The sequence below is a fragment of the Hyperolius riggenbachi genome, chromosome 3 (assembly GCF_040937935.1).
Source record: "Hyperolius riggenbachi isolate aHypRig1 chromosome 3, aHypRig1.pri, whole genome shotgun sequence".
Taxonomy (NCBI): domain Eukaryota; kingdom Metazoa; phylum Chordata; class Amphibia; order Anura; family Hyperoliidae; genus Hyperolius; species Hyperolius riggenbachi.
In genome coordinates, this window is record NC_090648.1 from 428,549,799 (window position 1) to 428,574,143 (window position 24,345).

The 24,345-nt window shown below is 45.0% G+C and overlaps 2 protein-coding genes across 4 annotated transcripts in view; one reads left to right on the plus strand and one right to left on the minus strand.

Annotated features, from left to right (window-relative positions):
- INTS13 (integrator complex subunit 13) overlaps positions 1 to 7,638 on the minus strand; it is a 62,081-nt gene extending 54,443 nt beyond the window's left edge. Inside the window, exon 1 of one of the 2 annotated variants that reach the window (XM_068277596.1) lies at positions 7,420 to 7,638. The gene's annotated coding sequence lies outside the window, so the exon portion shown is untranslated. The remainder of the gene's footprint in view (positions 1 to 7,419) is intronic. The other variant, XM_068277597.1, reaches the window with a different exon arrangement.
- A 58-nt stretch (positions 7,639 to 7,696) lies between these two features.
- Positions 7,697 to 24,345, plus strand: part of FGFR1OP2 (FGFR1 oncogene partner 2) — a 31,603-nt gene continuing 14,954 nt past the window's right edge. Inside the window, exons 1-3 of one of the 2 annotated variants that reach the window (XM_068277599.1) lie at positions 7,698 to 8,000; positions 10,439 to 10,784; positions 21,756 to 21,894. In XM_068277599.1, coding sequence (XP_068133700.1) covers positions 10,573 to 10,784; positions 21,756 to 21,894 — 351 coding nt within the window. In that variant the 5' untranslated portion in view covers positions 7,698 to 8,000; positions 10,439 to 10,572. Of the gene's footprint in view, positions 8,001 to 10,438; positions 10,785 to 21,755; positions 21,895 to 24,345 lie in introns of both variants that reach the window. The other variant, XM_068277600.1, reaches the window with a different exon arrangement.

Genomic DNA, 24,345 nt, shown 5'->3' on the forward strand with positions numbered 1-24,345 from the left:
CCAGAAGAAACCCACACAGACAGGGAGAGAACAAACTCTGTGCAGATAGTGCCCTGGCTGGGATTCAAACTAGGGACCAAGCGCTGCAAGGCGAGCATGCTAACCGCTACGCCACCGTGTTGCTCACTATGCCACCATGCACTCTAAGCATCAGTTTTGTGCTACACTGGATTCTATGGCCCTTAGGCTCGGTTCACACTAGCGTTCCAGGTCCGGTTTCCCCTGACCCGGAACGCACCGTTTACTGTACAAACAGGCCGGATGTGAATAGATACATTGTTATTCAATGCATCCATTCACATCCGTCCGTCTGTCAGGATCCGGATCCGGTCTGCGGTCCGGGTTGCGTTCAGGATTTTTTCAACATGCAGTATTTTTCCAGAACACAGGCTCCAGCCGCCACACCTGACCCGGAACCTGACCATTTTCCCCGCACCATAGAAAGTGATGAGAAACGGAAGTTTCTCATCACTTCCCACCTCCCAAGTTTTTGAGATGAAAGAAGGACACTTAAGCCACGCCCTTGCCATACCCCTGATCACAACTCTAGTCACGCATACCATAAAGATGTCATAAGAAAAATATGTTTTATAATTCAAACCACTCTGATCCTTTCTATCCTGTTTCATTTTCCTTCATATTAACATTTTAAAATTAGTAATATATCAATTTAACGGATGTAGTAGAGAAATATATATATTTACACAGAACAAGGGACAAAGTCCTGAAAGAGGGACAAATGAGGAGGAAAGAGGGACAGGGCTCCCAAAGAGGGACTGTCCCTCCAAAAGAGGGACAGTTGGGAGCTATGAAATACTAAGTAACTGTAATAAAACTAACTAACTGTAATAAAAGAAAACAATCGGAAGTCAGAACACTTTAAAATGGTTTGAATGATTGCATAGACCTGTTTGAATGAACAAATCTGCAGATTCACCTGTTCAGTGGCCCCCAGCAGCTGTGTGGAAGGATGCAGGGTGGGGGTCACATGGTCCTCAATGGAGGCTTTCCTCTTCCAGACATTTTACAGCACGCACACCTATCCCAGGTTTAATATCTGAAGCCCCTGCAGCCTCAAGGCGGAGACCACGTACATAGAGAGCTACCAGGGCTCAGGCATCAGCCATTTATGACGGCTGCGCGCTAGCAGTATTCTTGTTCCCAGGCGCTCGCCGTACCACCGTAGGGTAATCAAAGACCGTGCATGCGCACTAACAATGATTTCAGTGAATTAATTTAAAAAAACAGTTGTGTGAAAATGAAAAAGGTATGACACGGAGAGATGGAGATATGGAGAGATGGAGATTATATATATATATATATAGCTGCAGCTGCAGCAGTGAAGGGGGAGAAATCTGTTCGGCGTCTCCTCTGAGGTCTGATCCGAGGAGAGGAGGAGAAAGTTTGCAAACGTGCTAGCCTTGGAGGCGAAGGTAGGATTACATTTTCCTAATCTGTTATTGCTGCAGCAGAGATTGCTGGATTGCATACTGCCTACTGGCAAGAAGTAGGTACATTTTACAGCCATCTGTTTATGCTTTCAGGGTTACCATGCAAGTAGTGCTCCTGAGGATCTCAGGTATGGGGTGCGCTGTGCATCCTTATATGTTTATTTTTTTTCACTGGGTGATCCCTTCGTTTATAGATGTCACTGGGTTTTAAAGAGTGCAGCTACCTCCCATAGTTCTCTTCGCGGTCTTTTGTGAACACATAGCCTTCTTTTTTTTATTATGCCTTCACAGTCCGCATGGAGGTTTGCAGGGACAAGCGGGGTCTAAAGGATTCCAGTCCCTATCAACAGACTATCGATCAAGATCTAAAGAGGCATCTGCTTACCGACACTCTACACGTGGAAGATTGCCCAGAAGACGCTCACATGAGAGACGTTCTTCAGGCAGAGATTCGTCTGTTTCCTCTTACTCAAGAGACTATTTTAGACTTAGTCCAAGGAGGAGATCCTCAAGGGACGCTTACTACAGAAAAGATGCTTCTGATTATTATAGGAGAAGATCTCCTGATAGACTTTATGTTAGAAATTATTCCCCTCAGAGATATCGTGCAAGTGAAGGTGCCTCAAGGAGGCATCATAAATCTGTATCTCCTTCTTCTGTGAGACATGTGAGGCCGGACAAGACTCTCTGTTGGTCTTGCGGGCAGCCAGCTATGCCTGATAAGATGATTTGCGAACTATGCTTTGGGGAGTTAGGGAGAGATAAAGAAGCGGACAATCGTCAGGTGTTGAGCTTCATTCAGCAGGCTGTTCAGGACACCTTTCAGAAGTTATCGACAGCCCAATCAGCCTCAGCTTCTGTAGTTACTCCTCAGGAAGAGGTGTCTGTGCAGGGGGCAGACGCACCTCCGATTGGATTTGACTTTGCCCTTGTTCCTGCTTTTCTCACCGCTATTAAATCAGCAATTGAGTGGGAAGAGGACAAAGAGTCTGAGGATAAACAAGACAAATATTACCCCCATCTGAATACGCAACCAAACTCCTTTCCATTAATGAAGGTGATAAAGGAAGTTATGATTAAAAGAGTGGAAGAAGGTGGACCAAAAACCTTCTCTGAGTAATCGATTTTCCAAACTGTATCCGTTGAGTGAGGAAGATTCAAAGTTAGTTGAGTCCGCTCCTATTGCAGATGCTTCCATTATGAGGCTCGCTAAGCATGTGACTTTGCCTAAAGGAGAATGCGATATTTTTCAAGGACCCTTTAGATAGGAAAATTGACTTGGACATGAAAAAAAGCCTTTCTGGCATCAGGTGCGGCCTGTAAGCCTGCAATTGCCCTGACTTCTCTTGCTAAGGCTGTGAAGGTATGGGTGAATAACATCGAGAAGGGGGTCAATTCTGATCTGGAAAAGCAGGAAATAATAAAGGCGCTGGATGAGCTTAACCTCCTTGGCGGTTAATTTTTTCTGCAAAAATTGCAGAAATCCAATTTTTTTAATTTATGTTTCATGTAAAGCTACCAGAGTGGTAGCTACATGAAACTCCACTAGAGGGCGCATGTGTCCCTCTAGTTCGATCGTCGCCGGCAACAATAGCAAACAGGGGAACGCGTATATAACGTGATCGCCTGTTTGGCTTCTCCTGTCGCCATGGCGACGATCGGAATGACGTCATGGATGTCAGCCGATGTCCTGACGTCTCCGATCCAGCCCATAGCGCTGCCCGGAACTCATTGGGCTCTGGCGGGGGGGGGCCCTCTTGCGCCACTGCGTGCGGGCGATCGCCGCAGCGATCAAGCTGTACGCGCGGCTAGCAAAGTGCTAGCTGTGCGTACAGCACTTTACAGTATGAAAATCGACCCACCAGGGGCTGAGATCTACCGCCAGGGAGGATAAGCTAGCAGGAGATTATATAGGGGAAGCGGCGATAGATACGATAAGATCGTCTGCAAGAGCCATGCTGTACAATGTAACGGTGAAGAGAGCCATATGGCTAAAACCCTGGTCGGCGGATCCTTCCTCTCGTAATAACTGGTGCAAGATTCCTTTCAACGGTATTCATCTGTTCGGTCCGGAGATGGACGAGGCAATTGCCAAAGTGACGGACGGACGGGGGGGGGGGGGGGGGGGGGGGGGGGGGTCGGAATCGGGTTTGATTGGAAACCTCGACAATCTTTTCAGCAGCCTAAGAAGACATACACAAATAGATTACAACAAGCAAGGTCGTACAGGCCTGGGAAACCCTTTGATTGTAATTGGAGGAGGACTCAGTCTTCATTTCTCAAGGCTAGCAAGTCAAAGCAAGTCTCTTCGTCTTCCCAACAAGGACCGAAGCCCTTTTAAAGGGGACATCCACCCAGGCATCTCCAGTCGGTGCCAGATTAGGTCTCTTCTGGACGGTCTGGGTGGATGTTGTAAAAGATTCATGGATACTGAAAACCATCCAGAGGGGGCACTCTTGGAGTTTCAAAAGAAAGCCTCCTCGTACAAGATTTGTGGCAACAAAGATTCCTGTTCAACCCTTAAAGAGACAGGTACTCTTGGACTTTGTGGATACTCTTCAGGCAAGCCAAAGTGTTGCTACCAGCTATTGTAGTTCTCAGGTTGAGAGGAATCCGAGTGTTTCATTATCTCGACGACGTCCTATTGCTACACCAGGATCGGGAAATCCTTCTACAACATCAGAGTACAGTCTTGGACTTCCTCCAGTCGCTCGGATGGATTATAAAATTTTTCAAAAAGTCAATTGACCCCTGCCCAGGATATGATCTACCTGGGAGCGAGGTTTATGACGGCACAAAACAGGTTACGCCTACCGGATCAAAAGAAGTTATCTTTAATTCAGAAAATCAAATGGGTTCGTTCGCGCAGTTATCTGACAGCCTCAGAGAGTTTGAGCATCCTGGGATCTTTATCAGCAACCATCCCCATGGTCAAGTGGGCTTACTGGAACCTTCGAGTACTACAGAATTTTTTCCTAAAGAATTGGAGAAAGGCGGATATGTCACAGGGACTAATCTTACCCCAGGATGTGAAGAAGTCCCTGACTTCGTGGCTTGAACCGAAAACACATCTCGGGAACTCCCATCAGATTGTACAGGACAAGTCAGTAGTAATAACTACAGCCGCCAGTCAGGAAGGATGGGGAGCCCACTGCGAGGGAGCTTGTGTGCAAAGGAGATGGAATGTGTCTCAGCGCGGGGTTCCGTCAAAGCTGCTAGAGCTTCGTGCAGCCTTTCTGGCCCTAAAATCCTTCTCTCACGAGATCCGGAGCAAGGTTGTACTCCTAAGGATAGACAATACTACGGCAGTGTCGTATATAAACAGGCAGGGGGGGGGGGGGGACCAGAAGTTGGACTCTTCTCCAAGAGACCAGCCACATAATGTTATGGGCCCAAAGGAATTTGAGGGGATTATCTGCACTTTACATTCCAGGTCCCCAGAATCAACTTGCAGATCACCTAAGCAGACAGTTTTACAGTCCGCACAAGTGGTCCTTGAACAGGAAGATTTTCCGGGACATAGTGAAGAGATGGGGGTTGCCGCAGTGCGATCTTTGGGCAACTCCGGAGAACACGAAGCTCCCGAGATTCTTCTCTCGATTCTATCATCCCCGATCATCGGGTGTGGACTGTCTGTCTCAAGTCTGGACGTTCAAGCTGGGGTACACTTTCCCTCCGTTTTCAGTGATACCAAAATTTCTCCAGAGAGTCTCAACCGAGTTATGCACAATCATAACTATTCTTCCGTTCTGGCCGAGAAGACCTTGGTTCTCCCTAGCCATGAGCCTCAGTGTGTCTCAACCTTGCTGTCTACCACTGATTCCGGATTTGATTACCCAAGGAGATCTACTTTACCCTGATCTGGAGAAGCTCAGGTTAGCGGTATGAATCTTGAGAGGAAAAGGTTCTTGAGTGTGGGGTGCTCAGACCAAGTAATCACAACTTTACTAAAGTCAAGAAAGCCAACTACGAACAATACTTACCATAGGATTTGGGAGAAGTTTATCTGTTTTTCAAAGGAAAAGGATTTTGACCCTAGAGTTCCACTAATCCATAATATATTGGAGTTTCTGCAATCCGCGGTGGATAAGAGCTTGAGCCTGGCCGCAATTAAGGTTCAGATATCAGCCTTGTCCGCATTGACTGGGGCAAGATGGGCACAGCACCCACTAGTCATAAAGTACAAGCAGTCACAAAGATCCGTCCTCCAAGGAAGCCTTTCTTCCTGCAGTGGGACTTGCCCTTAGTTCTGGAGGTATTAGCCTCTGGCCCATTCCATCCTGTGGAATCTGCCTCGGTGGAGCAAATTACATTAAAAACTGTTCTTCTGGTGGCCATCGCATCAGCGAAAAGGGTGTCGGATCTTCAATCCTAGGGGTGCACGGGCAATTTGCTGGAGTTTTTCCCAGACAGAGTTGTCATTAGACCAGACCTTCATCACATACCGAAGGTCTCCACTTCGTTTCATATTAACCAGGAACTCGCATTGCCAACCTTCTCCTCAGATGAAGGTTTACATCCCTTGGACATAGGAAGATGATGTCTTAGAGAGCCTATATGGCAGCTACAGCACAGTTTAGGTCTTCGGAAAACTTGTTTATTAACCATCAGGGGTGTAAGAGGGGTCAGTCAGTATCTTCCAGAACGATTTCAGCCTGGTTAGTGAAGATCATTCAGCAGTGTTATCAGTTAAGGGGTTTGCAAGTGCCTAGGGAAATCCGAGCCCATTCCACCAGGGGAATGGCAGCCTCTTGGGCATCCTTTTCTAAGGTGTCAGTTGATACGATATGCAAGGCAGCTAGTTGGTCCTCTGTTAACACATTCATGTCACATTACCATGTCAATCCTGCCTGTCTTACTACTTTAAGTTTTGGAGAATCTTTTATTTCTGCAGCCAAGAAATAAATTTTTAATTTATGTTTGCAGTAGATCGCTCCCTGGTGTGTGATTTTTTTATATCCCAGTAGTATGCCGCCATGTTTGATCCTGGAAATTGGAAAATTGTATACTTACCTTCCGTAATTTTCCTTTCCTGGATCAAACGATGGCAGCACACGAATCCCTCCCTCCTTGTCCATTCGAGGACTTATTTTTACGAGAATGGCGAGGGGGGAGTGGTTCAGGCTTTTGTAGTGGACTGTCCTCCTAGTTTAGGGGGCGGGGCTAAACCCAGTAGTATGCCGCCATCGTTTGATCCAGGAACGGAAAATTACGGAATGTAAGTATACAATTTTCCTATTTAGAGCATTATGAACCGCATATATCCTATAGGAAATCCCCACTATATATCCTACAGCATATTAACCCCGTATGTCCGATTGCATTTTCATCCCCCTATATAGCATACTATTCCAATATATCCTAATGTAGCATATCAATTCCATAAATGTTATAGAATATAATTCTCATATATATCGGATCCTACAACAAGTCTATAGTGAAAACAGACTAGGACTATGGTAGGATTAGATTGTGAGCTCCTCTGAGGACAGTCAGTGACATGACTATGTACTCTGTAAAGTGCTGCAGAATAGGTCAGGTGAGAGAGAGAGAGAGAGAGAGAGAGAGAGAGAGAGAGAGAGAGAGAGAGAGAGAGAGAGAGAGAGAGAGAGAGAGAGAGAGAGAGAGAAACTTTGTGGGAGACACAGGGACATATTCATAAAAATTAGACAAGAGGGAGAGGAATGTGGGACAGAAAATGGTAGGACGATAAGAGAGATGGGGGCATGGTGGGATTAAGAAGTATAGGCACAAGAAGACAGGGTGCATGGGGGAGAGTAGAAACAGCAGAGATCTTACCAGGACTGCAGCCATCTCATGCTGATAAAAGAAGCCATTTGGGAGAGAGGAGATAGCAGGGGAGGAGGGGGCCTGAGAAGAGACACATGCTGAAAGAGCAAGAGATAAGAGAGATCGGAAAGTCTGTCTGACAATCAAGCTAATCTCAAATGAACAGTTTTCATCTTACATTTAGGATGTACTGTGCAGTCCTGCCTGTTGCCTCCTATTCCTTCCACATGTCCCAGAGAACCTCCTAGCCTGACAGCAGTCTAGTCTTGATTCACTGATGGCTGGAGTTCTCCCATCCCCTCAGGGGCTTCCTCCCCATCCTGCCGACAGCTACTGCGGCCAGCTTCCAGCAACGGGAGTTGTGGGGGCGGGCTCTCTTTGCTGCTTCTCTCGCTCTCTCTCATTGGCTGGAGGAGGCAGAAGCAGCTGAAAGGGCACAGCTGATTGGAGGGCACAGCTGATTGGAGGGCTTCTCACAGAGCTGCCCGACATGCTGCCTGCCACATGCGCACACAAGTTTGCGGACACCTATTTCTAAGTACGGGCAACTACGGACAGGGGAAATTTCCTGTCTGTATTACGGACTGCCCATACTTTCACGGACGGTTGGCAACCCTGATGGAAACATCGCCCAGTTTGTCCACGCGTGCGCAGTAGCTCTGTTCCCGGGTTTGTGACGTCACGTTTGGTGTAGGGCAGGAAAGAGCGGTGACAGCAGAGCCAAAAGCCCGGATGTAACCGTAGAACCACAGATAAGAGGTAAGGAGGGAACCTTTACAATAACATATTCCATGTCTGTGGATTCTAACTATAATGGCAACCCCTGTCCAAGAGGCTGACCACTGTACCCCAGTACTGGATCCCTACTATTCTGTTACCTCTATTCCCTGCTACCAGTTCCCCTACTATTGTGTGACCTCTCTACCCTGCTACCAGATCTCTTGACAAGTTTGTGACCTTTGTATCGTAATAATAGATTAGATAATCTTCTGACAATGACTTCTGTACCACATCCCCTGACAATTCACTTACACTGTTGCACCCAACTTCCAGATCCCCTGACAATTCAGTGACTGTGTTATACTCCACTACCAGATAACCTGACCATTTAGTCACTGTTGTACCTTACTACCATATCCCCTGACAATTCAGTGACATCTGCAACCCAGTACCAGATCCCCTGACAATGCAGTGACTTCTGTACACCACTACCAGATCATCTGACAACTACTGTACCCCAGTACCAGATACCTTGACAACACTTGTATCCCAGTATCAGCCCCATCCCCTTCCCTGACAACTGGTGTACCCCAGTACCAGCTCCCCTGACAACTGGTGTACCCCAGTACCAGCTCCCCTGACAACTGGTGTACCCCAGTACCAGCTCCCCTGACAACTGGTGTACCCCAGTACCAGCTCCCCTGATAACTGGTGTACCCCAGTACCAGCTCCCCTGACAACTGGTGTACCCCAGTACCAGCTCCCCTGACAACTGGTGTACCCCAGTACCAGCTCCCCTGACAACTGGTGTACCCCAGTACCAGCTCCCCTGACAACTGGTGTACCCCAGTACCAGCTCCCCTGACAACTGGTGTACCCCAGTACCAGCTCCCCTGACAACTGGTGTACCCCAGTACCAGCTCCCCTGACAACTGGTGTACCCCAGTACCAGCTCCCCTGACAACTGGTGTACCCCAGTACCAGCTCCCCTGACAACTGGTGTACCCCAGTACCAGCTCCCCTGACAACTGGTGTACCCCAGTACCAGCTCCCCTGACAACTGGTGTACCCCAGTACCAGCTCCCCTGAAAACTGGTGTACCCCAGTACCAGCTCCCCTGACAACTGGTGTACCCCAGTACCAGCTCCCCTGACAACTGGTGTACCCCAGTACCAGCTCCCCTGACAACTGGTGTACCCCAGTACCAGCTCCCCTGACAACTGGTGTACCCCAGTACCAGCTCCCCTGACAACTGGTGTACCCCAGTACCAGCTCCCCTGACAACTGGAGTACCTCAGTACCAGTTCCCCTGACAACTACTGTACCCCATTACCAGTTCCCCTGACAACTACTGCACCCCAGTACCAGATACCCTGACAACTCTTGTATCCCAGTATCAGGTACCCTGACAACTGTGGTACCCCAGTACCAGTTCCCCTGATAATTGGTGATTTTTTTTTCCACACTACTAGATCTTAAAATTCAGTGACTGCTGTATCGTGTTATGTTTTCTGTACCTCAGTATCACATCCACTTCAATTCAGAGACCTCTGTACCTCAGTACTAGAATACCTGACTATCCAGTTACTACTTTACCAACTACTAAATCCATGGCTACTGTATTCCAGTACTGGTTCTCCAACCCCCAGTGACTACTATACACCAGTGCCAGATTCCCTGATTTCTCCGTCACCCTTGTATTCCAACCCTTATAATCTTATCCTCCCCCCGCCTCCTGCCCAATCTACATGATACGATTTTTTTGTACGATTCAATTACGATTCTATTTACGATCCGATTAAATCTGACATGTCCGGTTGGGATTCGATCTGAATCAATTCGCCACTGCAAAACAATGGCAAATCGAATTGAATCCCGATCGGACATGTCAGATTTAATTGGATCGTAAATAGTATCGTAATCGAATCGTACTAAGATGCAGATTGGGCTTTAGACGCACGCACGCACTGCACTGCACTCTATTCCTTAATATTAAACCTCTTTTCAATTCCTCCAATTAACTTATTTGTATGTTTTTGGGATGTGGGAGGAAACCAGAGTGCCTGGAGGAAACCGACACAAACTCCTTGCAGATGTTGATTCGAACCAGGGACCCTGCGCTGCAAGGCAAGATTGCTAACCACTACGCCACCATGCTGCCCTCTTCACCTTGGGAAGCTACTGCCCGCCCCCCGACTAGATATGATAATTGTAGAAAGTCCTACACACCATACCATATATTGTTGTCATGGTTTCAAGTAAGCTTTGAATTTTCTTTTCAGCAGGATTAGAAATTTGATGAAGCTGCAGACTGAAGTGGAAAAACAGTTTTAATATGAAATGTGTTAAATTACAAAGTGGTTTGTATAACATTGATATGTCATGTAACTTTTTTTTTTTTTTTTAATTAAAGTGGATTTTCTCTCTAAAATACTAACCTAAACAAATGGTAAAATCTTCAAATATTTTATTTCTAGGCGGAGTAGAGGCTTGAGTCACCTGCCGGCTTTTTATACTTCTTTTGGACTGACTGCCATAGTTTCCACTTCTGTTTTCACCATCTTGAGGTTGCCTCCTCCTCCCCCTGATGCATATCCAAAATCCAAACTAAATGAAAACTCCACCAGGGGAAAAAGGGTTCCCTGTGATAGGTGCAGCAGGCATGCAGACCTGGGAACTGAGGAGCACAGAGATTTCACCAACAAATTCCTCGGGAGATAGAAGAGTCCAGCAGGGGAAGGGGGGCCCCCTCATAATGGCTGCAGCAGGTGTTCAGACCTGGGAACTGAGGAGAGCAGAGATCTCACCAACGGAATCCCCAAGGTTAGAAGGTTTAACTTTCCAGCTCCCACGGAACACTGAAATATCAGTTTTTGATTGGTAGACCCAACAAAAGAATGACAGTTCTCTAACAGTCATTAGGGGACACACCACTAACAAACTCCTATGGGCAGGACATTTACCCAGTTGTAACAATGTGTCCCCCAATGAACTGGGGAGACTGTGAGTACACAAAAATACCTTTTATCTTGGTTACGTATTTCTGTTTCTGATACTTTTGTTCCTGTCAGAGGTGTCAGCGCTGCCCTGACACTATTACTAGACATAGTTGCCCATAAGTTTCCTAACAGACCGCTTCTGTGACAGCTCACCCACTCAGCTTGCCCTAAGCTTATAGAGAAACTGCTTTCATTAGCTTTTAGTCTCACCTCTAGTAAGTGAACTAACTGTGTGACTGTACTGTAGTTTTCCAAACTCTGTTTAGTGGCTGCAGGATTTGTCTCGTTGCGAGGCAGGCCTTGTTTGTTGGATCCTTCCCGGCTACTGATGGTGGGGAATATTAGCCAGATGGTTTTCCCAGATATCAGAAAACCTGGTTTCACAAAGGTCTCACTAGTGCCTGTGGAAAACCTTGTTCCCTCCCCCCCCATCCCCAGGCTCCTGACTATATTAAGAATTCTATCCTGAAACCCCACCAGTTCTGATGTACATATATACAGCCTAAAGGCTTTTACATGCTAGATCAGTGGTCCCCCAACTTTTTCGATCAAGGGCCGGGTCAACATACTTCAGACTGCTGGGGCCCGGAGAATACATAAAGGGCTCTATTCATAAAAAACTTGTGTCGTAAATACTCGTAGAGGTAAAATACCGCAGCGGTATTTTACACTTCTGGGTGGTCATTCAAAAAAAATCTTGCCAGCTGCGATGCAAGAGCGGAGATCTCCCGCTGAAAGCTGGCGGTAAGCTGTCGGAAGGCATGCGGAAACACTTCAGCCGGCAGAGTCCCTCCGTGCACTGCTCTCTCTGGGAGGTCTGTCCCATTCACTTGTATGTAATCCGCAAAATCAGAGGAAGCGGTATTTCCCGTCCACATACCGCTTCCTCTAAGCTTTATGAATGGCCATTTTGTTACTTTTTTCTAGATAAATCTAGAAAAACACTGGAGAAGGCGGAAATTTCTCGCTCTGCTGGGGGATTGTAGATTTTCATGCGGGAACAGCTTTTATGAATGCCCACTTTGCTAAATGGACGGGAAAATCCGCTGCTTTGAGCGGAAAACTTGCGGTAACCTTTTATGAATAGAGCCCAAAGTGATGTAGAAAAACTTTGCATTGAACCTAGGTATTGTAGACAGCGCCTATTAACATGGGCAGCCTCATGTCTCCCATTTATCCAGAGCCGATATCATGCCACTAACACAGCATGTGCAGATAGTATGCCCCCCAACACGGCTTTTTGGCTTCCATGTGGAAGGGCAGTGCCAGCACTGCGATGCTGTATGTGGACGACCAATATTTAAAAATGCAGTGGGCAACATCTATAAGTAATATATATTTTGTGTGTGGGGGCCAGTGAAAAAGCTTCAGGGGGCCGCATTCGGCCCGCGGGCCTTAGTTTGAGGACCACTGCGCTAGATGGATAAAAGGAATTGGTCCCTGGGGTGACATGCTGGGCCGAGGCTGTACAGACGTGTAGTTAGCCTGAAGGCTAACAATGCATTCTGTTGCAATGGGCTCTATTCACAATGCCTTACCGCGTGCGGTAAAATAGTATGTGCAAAATATCACCCAAAAGATCACCATTGTGCAATTCTCAAAGATTTATCTCCTTAACCTCCCTGCCGGTTATCCCGAGCTCAGCTCGGGGTAACCTGCCGCGGAGGATTCCTCAGGCCCTGCTGGGCCGATTTGCATAATTTTTTTTTTGTTACACGCAGCTAGCACTTTGCTAGCTGCGTGTAACTTACGATCGCCGCCGCTCCGCGCCGATTCGCCGCAACCCGCCACATCAGAGGGTGCCCCCCCCCCCCGAGACCCGTGCGCTGCCTGGCCAATCAGTGCCAGGCAGCGTCGAGGGGTGGTTTGGGACTCCCTCTGACGTCACGACGTCGGTGACGTCATCGCGCCCGTCGCCATGGCGACGGGGGAAGCCCTCCTGGAAATCCCGTTCAGAACGGGATTTCCGGATGGGTATATGCGGCGATCGGCGCATTCGGGGGGACGCCGCAGGGAGGGGGGGAAGCATGTAGCTAGCGCTAGGCTAGCTACATGCTAAAAAAAGAAAAATAATGCCAAAAAACACCCTCCCTGCCGTGCGCAGCAATTTTTTATAACGGCAGGGAGGTTAATTTCACGCATGCGGTTAAAGTGCAGTAAAAAGTGACTAGATTTCCTCCACTTTGAAATTCTTAATTTAACCACTTAAGGACCGAGGTGATAGAGATCTACGCCCTGTTTTGATGGGCTCCTGGCTGGCAGGGCGTAGATCTCTATCACCGGCGCACGCCGCTCCCCGCCGCGATTCGCGCGCACCGAACCGGCTGCACTTAGCTGTCTTATGACAGCTAAGGCTTCCGGGTATCGGCAGGAGCCGTCACTGATTGGCTCCCTGCCGTGTGATCGCTGTGAGCCAATCACAGCGATCACCCTCCGAAAAGGCAACATAGTTGCCCTTTCGTCGCCTCCCTCTCTCCGCCTCCCTCTCCCTGTCACTGTGGATCTTGTGTGACAGGGAGAGACGCACAGCTGCTGCAGCCGTGACAGGCTGTGCGATTTTCAGTGTAAAAAAATCCAGATCTCCCCCCCATGTATCCCTTGATCCCCTCCCAACCACCTATATATAGATCTATATATATATATATATATATATACTATATATATATATATATATAATATATATATATATATATATATATATATATCATATATATAATATATATATATATATATATATATATATATATCTATATCTATATCTATATCTATATCTATATCTATATCTATATCTATATCTATATCTATATCTATATCTATATAATCTATATATAATATATATTATATAGATCTATATATATATATATATATATAGATCTATATATATATATATATATATAGATCTATATATATATATATAGATCTATATATATATATATATATATAGATCTATATATATATATATATATAGATCTATATATATATATATATAGATCTATATATATATATATATATATATATATATATATATATATATTCTCTCTCTCTCTATATATATAGATCTATATATGTATATAGATCTATCTCTATCTCTCTCTCTCTCTCTCTCTCTCTCTCTCTCTCTCTCTCTATATATATATATATATATATATATATATATATATATAAATATATATATATATATAATATATATATATATATATATATATATAATATATATATTTTACTGGATTGTGATTTTAACCACTTGCCGACCGCCCCTACCTAGGGGCGGCGACAAAGTGGAGCCCCGCAATACGCCGATCGGCGGCGGCTCGTTGCGGACTAGCTGGCCGGGGATCGCATGCTGGATGTGCCCACCCGCGACGTCAACCCTCCAGCCAATTAGCAGCGGCGGCGGGTTGTTAACCCCCCGATCTGCCGCATGCAAAGCGGATAATACGCTTTGTAATGTATACAAAGCGTATTATACAGGCTGCCTCCTGCCCTGGTGGTCCCAGTGATTGAGGGACCACCAGGGCAGGTTGCAGCCCTCCTAGTAAGTACCCAAGCACACTGATCCTGCCCCCTGATCACCCACTGCACCCAATCAGACCCCCCCCTGCCCACCCCTCAGACACCTGTTTGCACCCAATCACCCCCCTAATCACCCATTAATCACTCCTGTCACTATCTCAACACTATTTTTTAGATTAGGTCCTAAACTGCCCCCTGGGGGCTCCTGAACACCCCCCCCCCCCACACACACACACCCTCAGATCCTCCCTAGACCCTCCCCCCTGTGTACTGTATACATCTATTCTTCCCTATAATCACCCACTGATCACCTGTCAATCACCCATCAATCACCCCCTGTCACCACCTGTCACTGCCACCCATCAGATCAGACCCTAACCTGCCTTTTGTGGGCACCTGATCACCCACCCACACCCTCAGATGCGTGCACTCAGATCACCTCCGAAAGTGCATTGTTTACATCTGTTCTCCCCTCTAATCATCCACTGATCACCCATCAATCACCCCGTCACCAACTGTCACTGCTACCCATCAGATCAGACACTAATCTGCCCCTTGCGGGCACCCAATCACCCGCCCACACCCTCAATTAGCCCCCCAGACCCCCTCTGATCAACTCGCCAGTGCATTGCTTGCATATATTCTCCTCTGTAATCACCTACTGATCACCTATCAACCACCCCGTCACCCCCTGTCACTGCTACCCATTAGATCAGGCCCTAATATGCCCCCTGCGGGCTTCTGATCACCCGGTCAAACCCTCACCCGCCCCACCGCAGTGACAGAAATTTTTTTTCTGATCACTGCTGGTACGACTTAATTGCCATGTCCAGGTCACGATTTGAGAACATTCCTGCACTTCAGTGCCAATACAACCTGTCATCTAAGAAGCCACCCTGCTTATGACCGGTTCCACAAAATTCGGCCCCTCATAGACCACCTGTCATCAAAATTTGCAGATGCTTATACCCCTGAACAGTCATTTTGAGGCATTAGGTTTCCAGACTACTCCTCGTGGTTTTGGGCCCCTAAAATGCCAGGGCAGTATAGGAACCCCACAAGTGACCCCATTTTAGAAAGAAGACACCCCAAGGTATTCCGTTAGGTGTATGACGAGTTCATAGAAGATTTTATTTTTTGTCAAAAGTTAGCGGAAATTGATTTGTATTGTTTTTTTTCACAAAGTGTCATTTTCCACTAACTTGTGACAAAAAATAAAATTTTCTATGAACTCACCATACACCTAACGGAATACCTTGGAGTGTCTTCTTTCTAAAATGGGGTCACTTGTGGGGTTTCTATACTGCCCTGGCATTTTAGGGGCCCTAAACCGTAAGGAGTAGTCTAGAAACCAAATGCCTCAAAATGACCTGTGAATAGGACGTTGGGCCCCTTAGCGCACCTAGGCTGCAAAAAAGTGTCACACATGTGATATCGCCGTACTCAGGAGAAGTAGTATAATGTGTTTTGGGGTGTATTTTTACACATACCCATGCTGGGTGGGAGAAATATCTCTGTAAAGGGACAATTGTGTGTAAAAAAAATCAAAACATTTTAATTTACAGAGATATTTCTCCCACCCAGCATGGGTATGTGTAAAAATACACCCCAAAACACATTATACTACTTCTCCTGAGTACGGCGATACCACATGTGTGACACTTTTTTGCAACCTAGGTGCGCTAAGAGGCCCAACGTCCTATGAGTACCTTTAGAATTTCACAGGTCATTTTGAGGCATTTGGTTTCTAGACTACTCCTCACGGTTTAGGGCCCCTAAAATGCCAGGGCATTATAGGAACCCCACAAGTGACCCCATTTTAGAAAGAAGACACCCCAAGGTATTCAATTAGGTGTATGTGGAATTCATAGAAGATTTTATTTTTTGTCACAAGTTAGTGGAAAATGACACTTTGTGAAAAAAACAATAAAAATCAATTTCCGCTAACTTGTGAAAAAAAAAAAGAAATCTTCTATGAACTCCCCATACTACTAACGGAATACCTTGGGGTGTCTTCTTTCTAAAATGGGGTCACTTGTAGGGTTCCTATACTGTCCTGGCATTTTAGGGGCCCTAAACCGTGAGGAGTAGTCTAGAAAATAAATGCCTTAAAATGACCTGTGAAAATCCTAAAGGTACTCATAGGACTTTGGGCCCCTTAGCGCAGTTAGGGTGCAAAAAAGTGTCACACATGTGGTATCGCCGTACTCAGAAGTAGAATAATGTGTTTTGGGGTGTATTTTTACACATACCCATGCTGGGTGGGAGAAATATCTCTGTAAATGGACAATTGTGTGTAAAAAAATCAAAAGAAATCTCATTTACAGAGATATTTCTCCCACCCATCATGGGTATGTGTAAAAATACACCCCAAAACACATTATACTATTTCTCCTGAGTAAGGCGATACCACATGTGTGACATTTCTTTTGCAGCCTAGGTGCGCTAAGGGGCCCAAAGTCCTATGAGCACCTTTAGGCTTTACAGGGGTGCTTACAATTTAGCACCCCCCAAAATGCCAGGACAGTAAACACACCCCACAAATGACCCCATTTTGGAAACTAGACACTTCAAGGTATTCAGAGAGGGGCATGGTGAGTCCGTGGCAGATTTCATTTTTTTTTGTCACCAGTTAGCAGAAATGGAAACTTTTTTTAATTTATTTTTTTTGTCACAAAGTGTCATTTTCCGCTAACTTGTGACAAAAGAAAAAATCTTCTATGAACTCACCATGCCTCTTAGTGAATACTTTGGGGTGTCTTCTTTCCAAAATGGGGTCATTTGGGGGGTATTTATACTATCCTGGAATTCTAGCACCTCATGAAACCTGACAGGTGCTCAGAAATGAGAGAGATGCTTCAAAATGGGAAAATTCAATTTTTGCACCATAGTTTGTAAACGCTATAACCTTTACCCAAACCAATAAATATACACTGAATGGGTTTTTTTTAATCAAAAACATGTTTGTCCACATTTTTCGCGCTGCATGTATACAGAAATTTTACTTTATTTGAAAAATGTCAGCACAGAAAGTTAAAAAAATCATTTTTTTGCCAAAATTCATGTCTTTTTTGATGAATATAATAAAAAGTAAAAATCGCTGCAGCAATCAAATAGCACCAAAAGAAAGCTGTATTAGTGACAAGAAAAATAGGTAAAATTCATTTAGATGGTAGCTTGTATGACTGAGCAATAAACCATTAAAGCTGCAGTGGTCTGAATGGAAAAAAGGCTCTGGTCCTTAAGGGGTGAAAAGACTGTGGTCCTTAAGTGGTTAATAAATGTGCGGATAATTGGTGATAAATAAGGATATTTTTTTATCACCTATAGAGGGCAGGTGATAATTTTCACTTCTCTGCTGTTGGACTTTAGGATGGAGCCTTTTGAGCTTTGTTTGCTTGAGTTTGTCTATTTTACACAGAAGGCAGAGAAGACGAGTGTGTCTAATCTCAAGGCGCACTTTCGGACCTCATACAGTCTTTTATATGATTTTATAGTTGCCGAGGAGGAAATTCCTCTCTGCTCTAAAAGATAAGCAACAGCATAATAACCTTTAAAGAGAACCAGAGACGAAGCACCCTCATGTATTTTATTACATTTATCAGTGAGAACATGACAGTAAACACCTACCCTGCTTTTAGTTTCATTATTATCTGCTTAATTAGTCTATTAGCAACTGTGATAAGAATCCACCGACTATTCAGTCGAGGTTTGACCTGGAATCATTATAGCTGAGTCACTCTTCTGTGATGTCTTTTCAAGCCCAAGCCTTCCCCTCTCCTGGCTTAGATTTCCTGCTTTGCATACTGAGAGCTGTGATGACTGGGAGGGGCTGCTCCTACTGAGAGAGAAGCTCTGTGGCTGTAATATGATCCCTGTGTGCACTAGATACTGACTGCAGTTTCATTCCTATGAGAGACACTTACAGTACATCATACCAAAATGAAAGCACACAGATGAGCCTTTCTCATATAGCCTAGATAGCAGCCTAGTCTCATATAGCCTAGACAGCACATCCAGAACAACTCATATAACCCGGAAGGAGAAGGGATATGAGCCGGCGGCCATATTTGATTTTTCCTGGAGCAATAATGGATAAAAAACACTAAAAAAGACACACCAGAGCGGCGAAATTATCAGGTAGAGCATTTATTCTTTACAAGCTATCGACTGATATGTTTATTTTGTGTGAAACGTTCATCTCTGGTTCCCTTTCAAGATAAACATTTGTTACAGCTGATACAAATCCTGCAATAAATCTCCAGTGTGCCTACTTCCTGCTTTTATGGAAGCAGACATATTGTTAACATCCTGTGTTTACAAATTAGCTGCTCTGTTGAGGCACCAAGACGGCACAGCTGAGAGCTCAAATTACAATTGTGATTAGTCACAGATGAGGGGGAATTAGACAGGCTAAACTCTCTAAATGCACACAGGGTTAATTTCTATAGGTTTTCCCTCTGTCTTGTGCAAGAGTTCAGGTCCACTTTAAAGAGAATCAGTACTGTAAAATTCTTACAATAAAAAACATACCATTCTATTCATTATGTTCTCCTGGGCCCCTCTGTGCTGTTTCTGCCACTCCCTGCTGCAATCCTGGCTTGTAATTGCCATTTGTATGCAGTGTTTTACAAACAAAAGACATAGCAAGTTATATGCTGAGAGTAGCTCAGTGTGTGAGCCATACAGTGTGTGCAGGGGGCCTGGAGAGGGTGTGTATAGGTTCTATCCAATCACAAGCAGCACAGCACATTCCAGCCTGACTGCCTGAGCCCGACAGAGGAGAGAAGATTAGATTATATAACAGAGATAACACAGCCACTGTGCAACTAGGAAAGGCTGCAGTAAGATCACATTAGAACAGCTATAGGAACTTATAGGATAGAAGAAATAAGGCTCAAAATTTTGTTAGAGAGTCTCTTTAAATGTGACAGGCTATCCTAGGTCATTTCTGTGTAATTGGTGGCAAGCATATGGCCTGCCCTACAGTGGTCAAAAAAGCTTTATTTTACCACGTTACCGACCAATTACCGAACACTTAACACATTTACCGAACGATTACCGACCGTTTTATTGCTCTTTTATGAAACATTTATCACACTTGGAAAAATTTTTAGTGAATACTCAAAGTTGGTAATTTTGCGACCCGAAAAAAAAAGTTACAGCATGTTATTGTGAATAGAGCCCATTGCAGGTTGGTGGAGGGCAGTGCAGGTGTGAAGGCCGAGGGGTGAGTGCAGAGAACAAATTGATCCACCTGGCGGATCTCTGGCCAGGTGGGTGTCAGGGGCTGCTTTACACACTGTTGGCATTGCCCTACCCAAACCAACTTTCATTTAGCTTGTATATGGGCCTTTATTCTTACCTGTCTGTCTATATGAGCCCCATTGTCCCGGATCCTGCGTGCTGCAGTATCTTGTTCTGGCTTTGGTTTTGTGGTGTTAGTACTTAGCATATATTAATACTTAACTTTTATTTGTATTCATTCAAAAAAAAATTCTAATCTGGATACATATCCCTACAAGTTCAAGGTTATCTTATTTGTGCTTGTAGTTTGTTGGGAAACTAGTTCTACTTTAAAAGGCCATCTCCAGGCACAAATCTTGACAAGGTACAAAAAGTCCAGGTCAGCACACCTTTTTCAAGATACGAATTTTCTCAATTTATTGCTCCATCAGCACGTGAAAACTTGACAATTGTTTCGGGGCCACGGCGGGTCCCCTTCTTCAGAAAGTGCAAACAAACTTCTGAAGAAGGGGACCCGCCGTGGCCCCGAAACAATTGTCAAGTTTTCACGTGCTGATGGAGCAATAAATTGAGAAAATTCGTATCTTGAAAAAGGTGTGCTGACCTGGACTTTTTGTACCTTGTTGTGAATTTGGATGCCGGGGCTCAGCATTCACAGGCCATAGCACCCACATCTTGGGTAAGGTGTGCCACCTCCGCACTTGAACTGTACAGGCACAAATCTTAATACCATTTGGTATCTTAGTAAACCAAAAGCCCAAATGCTGCATTTTCTGTGTCAAACACATTTTATGTAGCTGAAAATGTTAACATTCTTTTCACATGACCTGAAGCTTCCCATTGTTGGGAGCTAACAGTAGGCTGTGTGGGTGATGCTGATGCTTCTTGGATGAGCATCATCATACTGCTCAGATTGAAAGGGGGCAGGTACAGTCTGTTGTTTGAGAAGATCACCGCCTGCAGCTCCAGAAGTAGCCTATTTACCTCCCAGCTTTCAATTTCTGCTGGATTTCTGTGCAAAAAGTGGTTCAATTAATTTTCATAAAAGTTTTTTGCCTGTAACAACTTGCTAACGTGCCAAGAGAGCAGGAGACTGACAGCAATAGGGAATCGCGCACATTGTGCAATAAAAAGCAGTGTCAACTTTTTTTCCCCCCCTGTTGTGGAAAATTGCACACTGCTCCCAGTGCACTGCGATTGTGTGACCCCTGCCTCGGGCTCGTCCATACCGACATAGAGGTTAAATGTGATTTGTTTGATATCTGCTAATCAAGGAGTGGCTTTGCAGATAAAAGGAGCTCTGTAATTGAATCCTGCTCAGAACAGCACTTGTGCCTGGAGTTGGTATTTAGTGCTAAATGACAGGTACCCATTGGGCTCTATTCACAATCACACATACGGTAAGAGATTTTTTACCGCTATATTACCGCCAGTGATAATTTCCGCATTTTTTCCACATTCACTAAAAATGTTCCGTATGTTTCCCGCATGCGGGAACAATGCGTAAAAAAATTTGGGAAACATGCGTAATTACATAGTGAACATGCGGGAAAAAAAGTGGCATAAAAAAACTCTTCCAAAAAAAAAAAAATTACGTTCAGCAAACACAGCAGTCAAGGCTCCAGACTCCATTTAAGTCAATGGGAAGCAAAATATATCACCAAGTATTAGTAGGTGATAAAAAAAATCAGTAGTTAAGTCAGAAATAAGGCGCCCCTTTTTTTTTGGTGAATTTTGATTTTTTTGCGGGAACTACCGACTTTTGCGGACTTTTACCGCATTTTTTTTACACATGCGGATAATGCGTAAAATTTTCCGCATGCGGTAAATGTTCATGCGTGCAATTTTGTGAATGTCAAGATGGTCTCATTTCAGTCGAGAATTGACTGCAAGTGCATTTCCGCATGCGGAAAATGATTGTGAATAGAACCCTTTGTAGGATAACTGCAGAGAGGAATCTTCTGTCTCCCTTCACTCAGCAATATTGAATTGAATATGATGTGTGCCATCTGTAAAATTGTTTTTTATTACCTAGCAACATGAGTTGTACAATCGAAAAAGTTCTGGCTGATGCCAAGTCGTTGGTGGAGAGGCTGAGGGAACACGATAGCGCAGCAGAGGCCCTCATCGAGCAGACAACGGTGCTCAACAAACGCGTGGAGGCCATGAAACAGGTCAGCTATTTAATGCAGCGCCCTCTGCTGCTACTAACATCTGTTGCTGCTTAGCTGATCTGTATGTTCTTTGGCTTTGTGTTGCTGTTTGTTTGTTTTGTATTTTTAGGTTAGTTCCATTATGTTTTTATAAGTTTTGACATTATGCTGTCCCTACAGTCTTTGATGTCATAGCACAGGGTTTCTCAACTCAGTCCCCAAGTACCTAGGTTCTCAACGTGTGGTATGCGTACCCCAAGGGGTACTTCCAGTGGTTCTCAGGCTTGATATACTTAACCAAGAATAACACATTTTAGAGATTTAGAAAATGATAAACCTTATTTAAACAACACCAAATTAGTATTATAGCTAATTAAAAGCAATTGTAAATGTTTGGAAATTGTGTAGAACCTGTTATAATGTATGATGATGAAATATACATTTATCAAGGGGTATTTGTGATAACGTTTACTATACTGGGGGGTACTTGGTGAGTACAGGGTTTTAAAAGGTGTACATACCAATAAAATGTTGAGAAACACTGCTCAAGTACTTCCAACAGTGCATGTTTTGCGGAAAAAAAACACAAACATGCACATGTGAGGTAATTAGTGTCTCTGGAGAGCTCATTAGCTACCTCTGTAGATTTCCACAAAACATGCACTGATGGGGGGTACTTGTAGACTGAGTTAGGAAATAGTACATTTGAGCTGAATTAAAGAGAAACCGTAACCAAGAATTGAACTTCGTCCCAATCAGTAGCCGATAACCCCTTTCCCGCGAGAAATCTATTCCTTTTCTCAAACGGATCATCAGGGGGCTCTGTATGGCTGATTTTGTGGTGAAAACCCTCCCACAGTGTGATGTCAGCACCTCACTTCTCTGAGGTACTGACATCACACTGTGGGAACCTTGTTGCATTGTGGGAAATAACAGCTGTTTTCATCTGCCAAAAAAGCAAGCAGCATCTCCTTCCAGTGACATCACCTGCCAGCAGTAAAAATGTCACCATGTGATAAATGTCAGAATGTAAATCAGGGAGAGGAAAGATTTTACAATGGGCAAACACTGACTAACTCATTTATACATAATTATTGTAAAAATTAAAGAGAACCCGAGGCGGGGTTCTCACAATGCAATCCACATACAGAGGCTGGGTCTGCCTATAGAGCCTAGCCTCTGTTGCTATTTCAATCCCCCCCCCCCTAACTTCCCCCTGCGCTCTGTAATCCCTCATAAATCACAGCCACGCTGTGCAGGCTGTGTTTACATCTGTATGTCAGTCTCGCTGTTCCCCGCCTCCTGCAGAACTCCGGTCCCTGCCTGCGTCCCTTCCCTCCAATCAGCGGCGAGGGAAGGGATGCAGGCGGGACCGGAGCTCTGCAGGAGGCAGGGGGAGCGGCAGACTGACATACAGAAGTAAATACAGCGCGCTGCTGACACGCTGTGTGTCGGCAGCGCGGCTGTGATTTATGAGGGATTACAGAGCGCAGGGGGAAGTTAGGGGGGGATTGAAATAGCAACAGAGGCTAGGCTGTATAGGCAGACCCAGCCTCTGTATGTGGATTGCATTGTGAGAACCACACCTCGGGTTCTCTTTAAGCACTTTTTTATTACATTATTTTTACTGGAGTTCCTCTTTAAGTCCTTAATATACTAGCTGGTAGGCCTGAAAGATAAATCGAATTCAAACCGAAATCGCAATCACCAAGTACACAATTTCGGAATCGTCAAAGCAACAATTTCTGTGATGACGTCATTTTCGCATGGGGGAAGTTTGAAGAAGCGGCTTTAAACTTACCCCAAGTCCCGGCGTGTGCGGCCCGCAGCAGCACGAGTTTAACAATGTCCATCCTCTCTGTCTGTCTGCTGACTTTTGTGCATGGCATACTTCCTGGTTCCTGTATGTCACATGACATACAGGAAGTATGCTGTGCATTAGAGCCTGCAGGATGCAAAGTGGATAGATGGGCATCGCTGGACTCTTGCTGGAAGGTATGTCCAGCACTGCCACAGCTTGGGGGACAGAGGGGGCACAGGGAGACATAGAGGGGGCACAGAAAAGACAAAGGGGGCAAGAGAGAGACCTAGAGGGGGGACAAAGAAAGACGTGGACAGACCCACACAGAGGAGGGGAACAATGCTTGATTTGAAGGAAATCGTGAATCGAATCGAAATCGTGATTTCGATTCGGACAGAAATCGCTCAATTCAATTTTTTCCTAAAATCGTTCAGGCCTACTAGCTGGTGTCCCCTCTTCCCACCTCAAAGCTCTAAATAGCCAGGGCATTATCTGCCTGATGTTTGTTCCTGTGATTTCTTTCAGTCTCTCTGGCTTTCTTCTACATCCCCAAAACTTTCTAGTAGATTAATTATCTTTTCCCCACAATGTGGCTCCAGTTTGTAGAAAGGTCATCAGAACCTGGGCTTGATTTGCTGAGACATCTGCAGGCATGTTCAGACCCTTGCAGG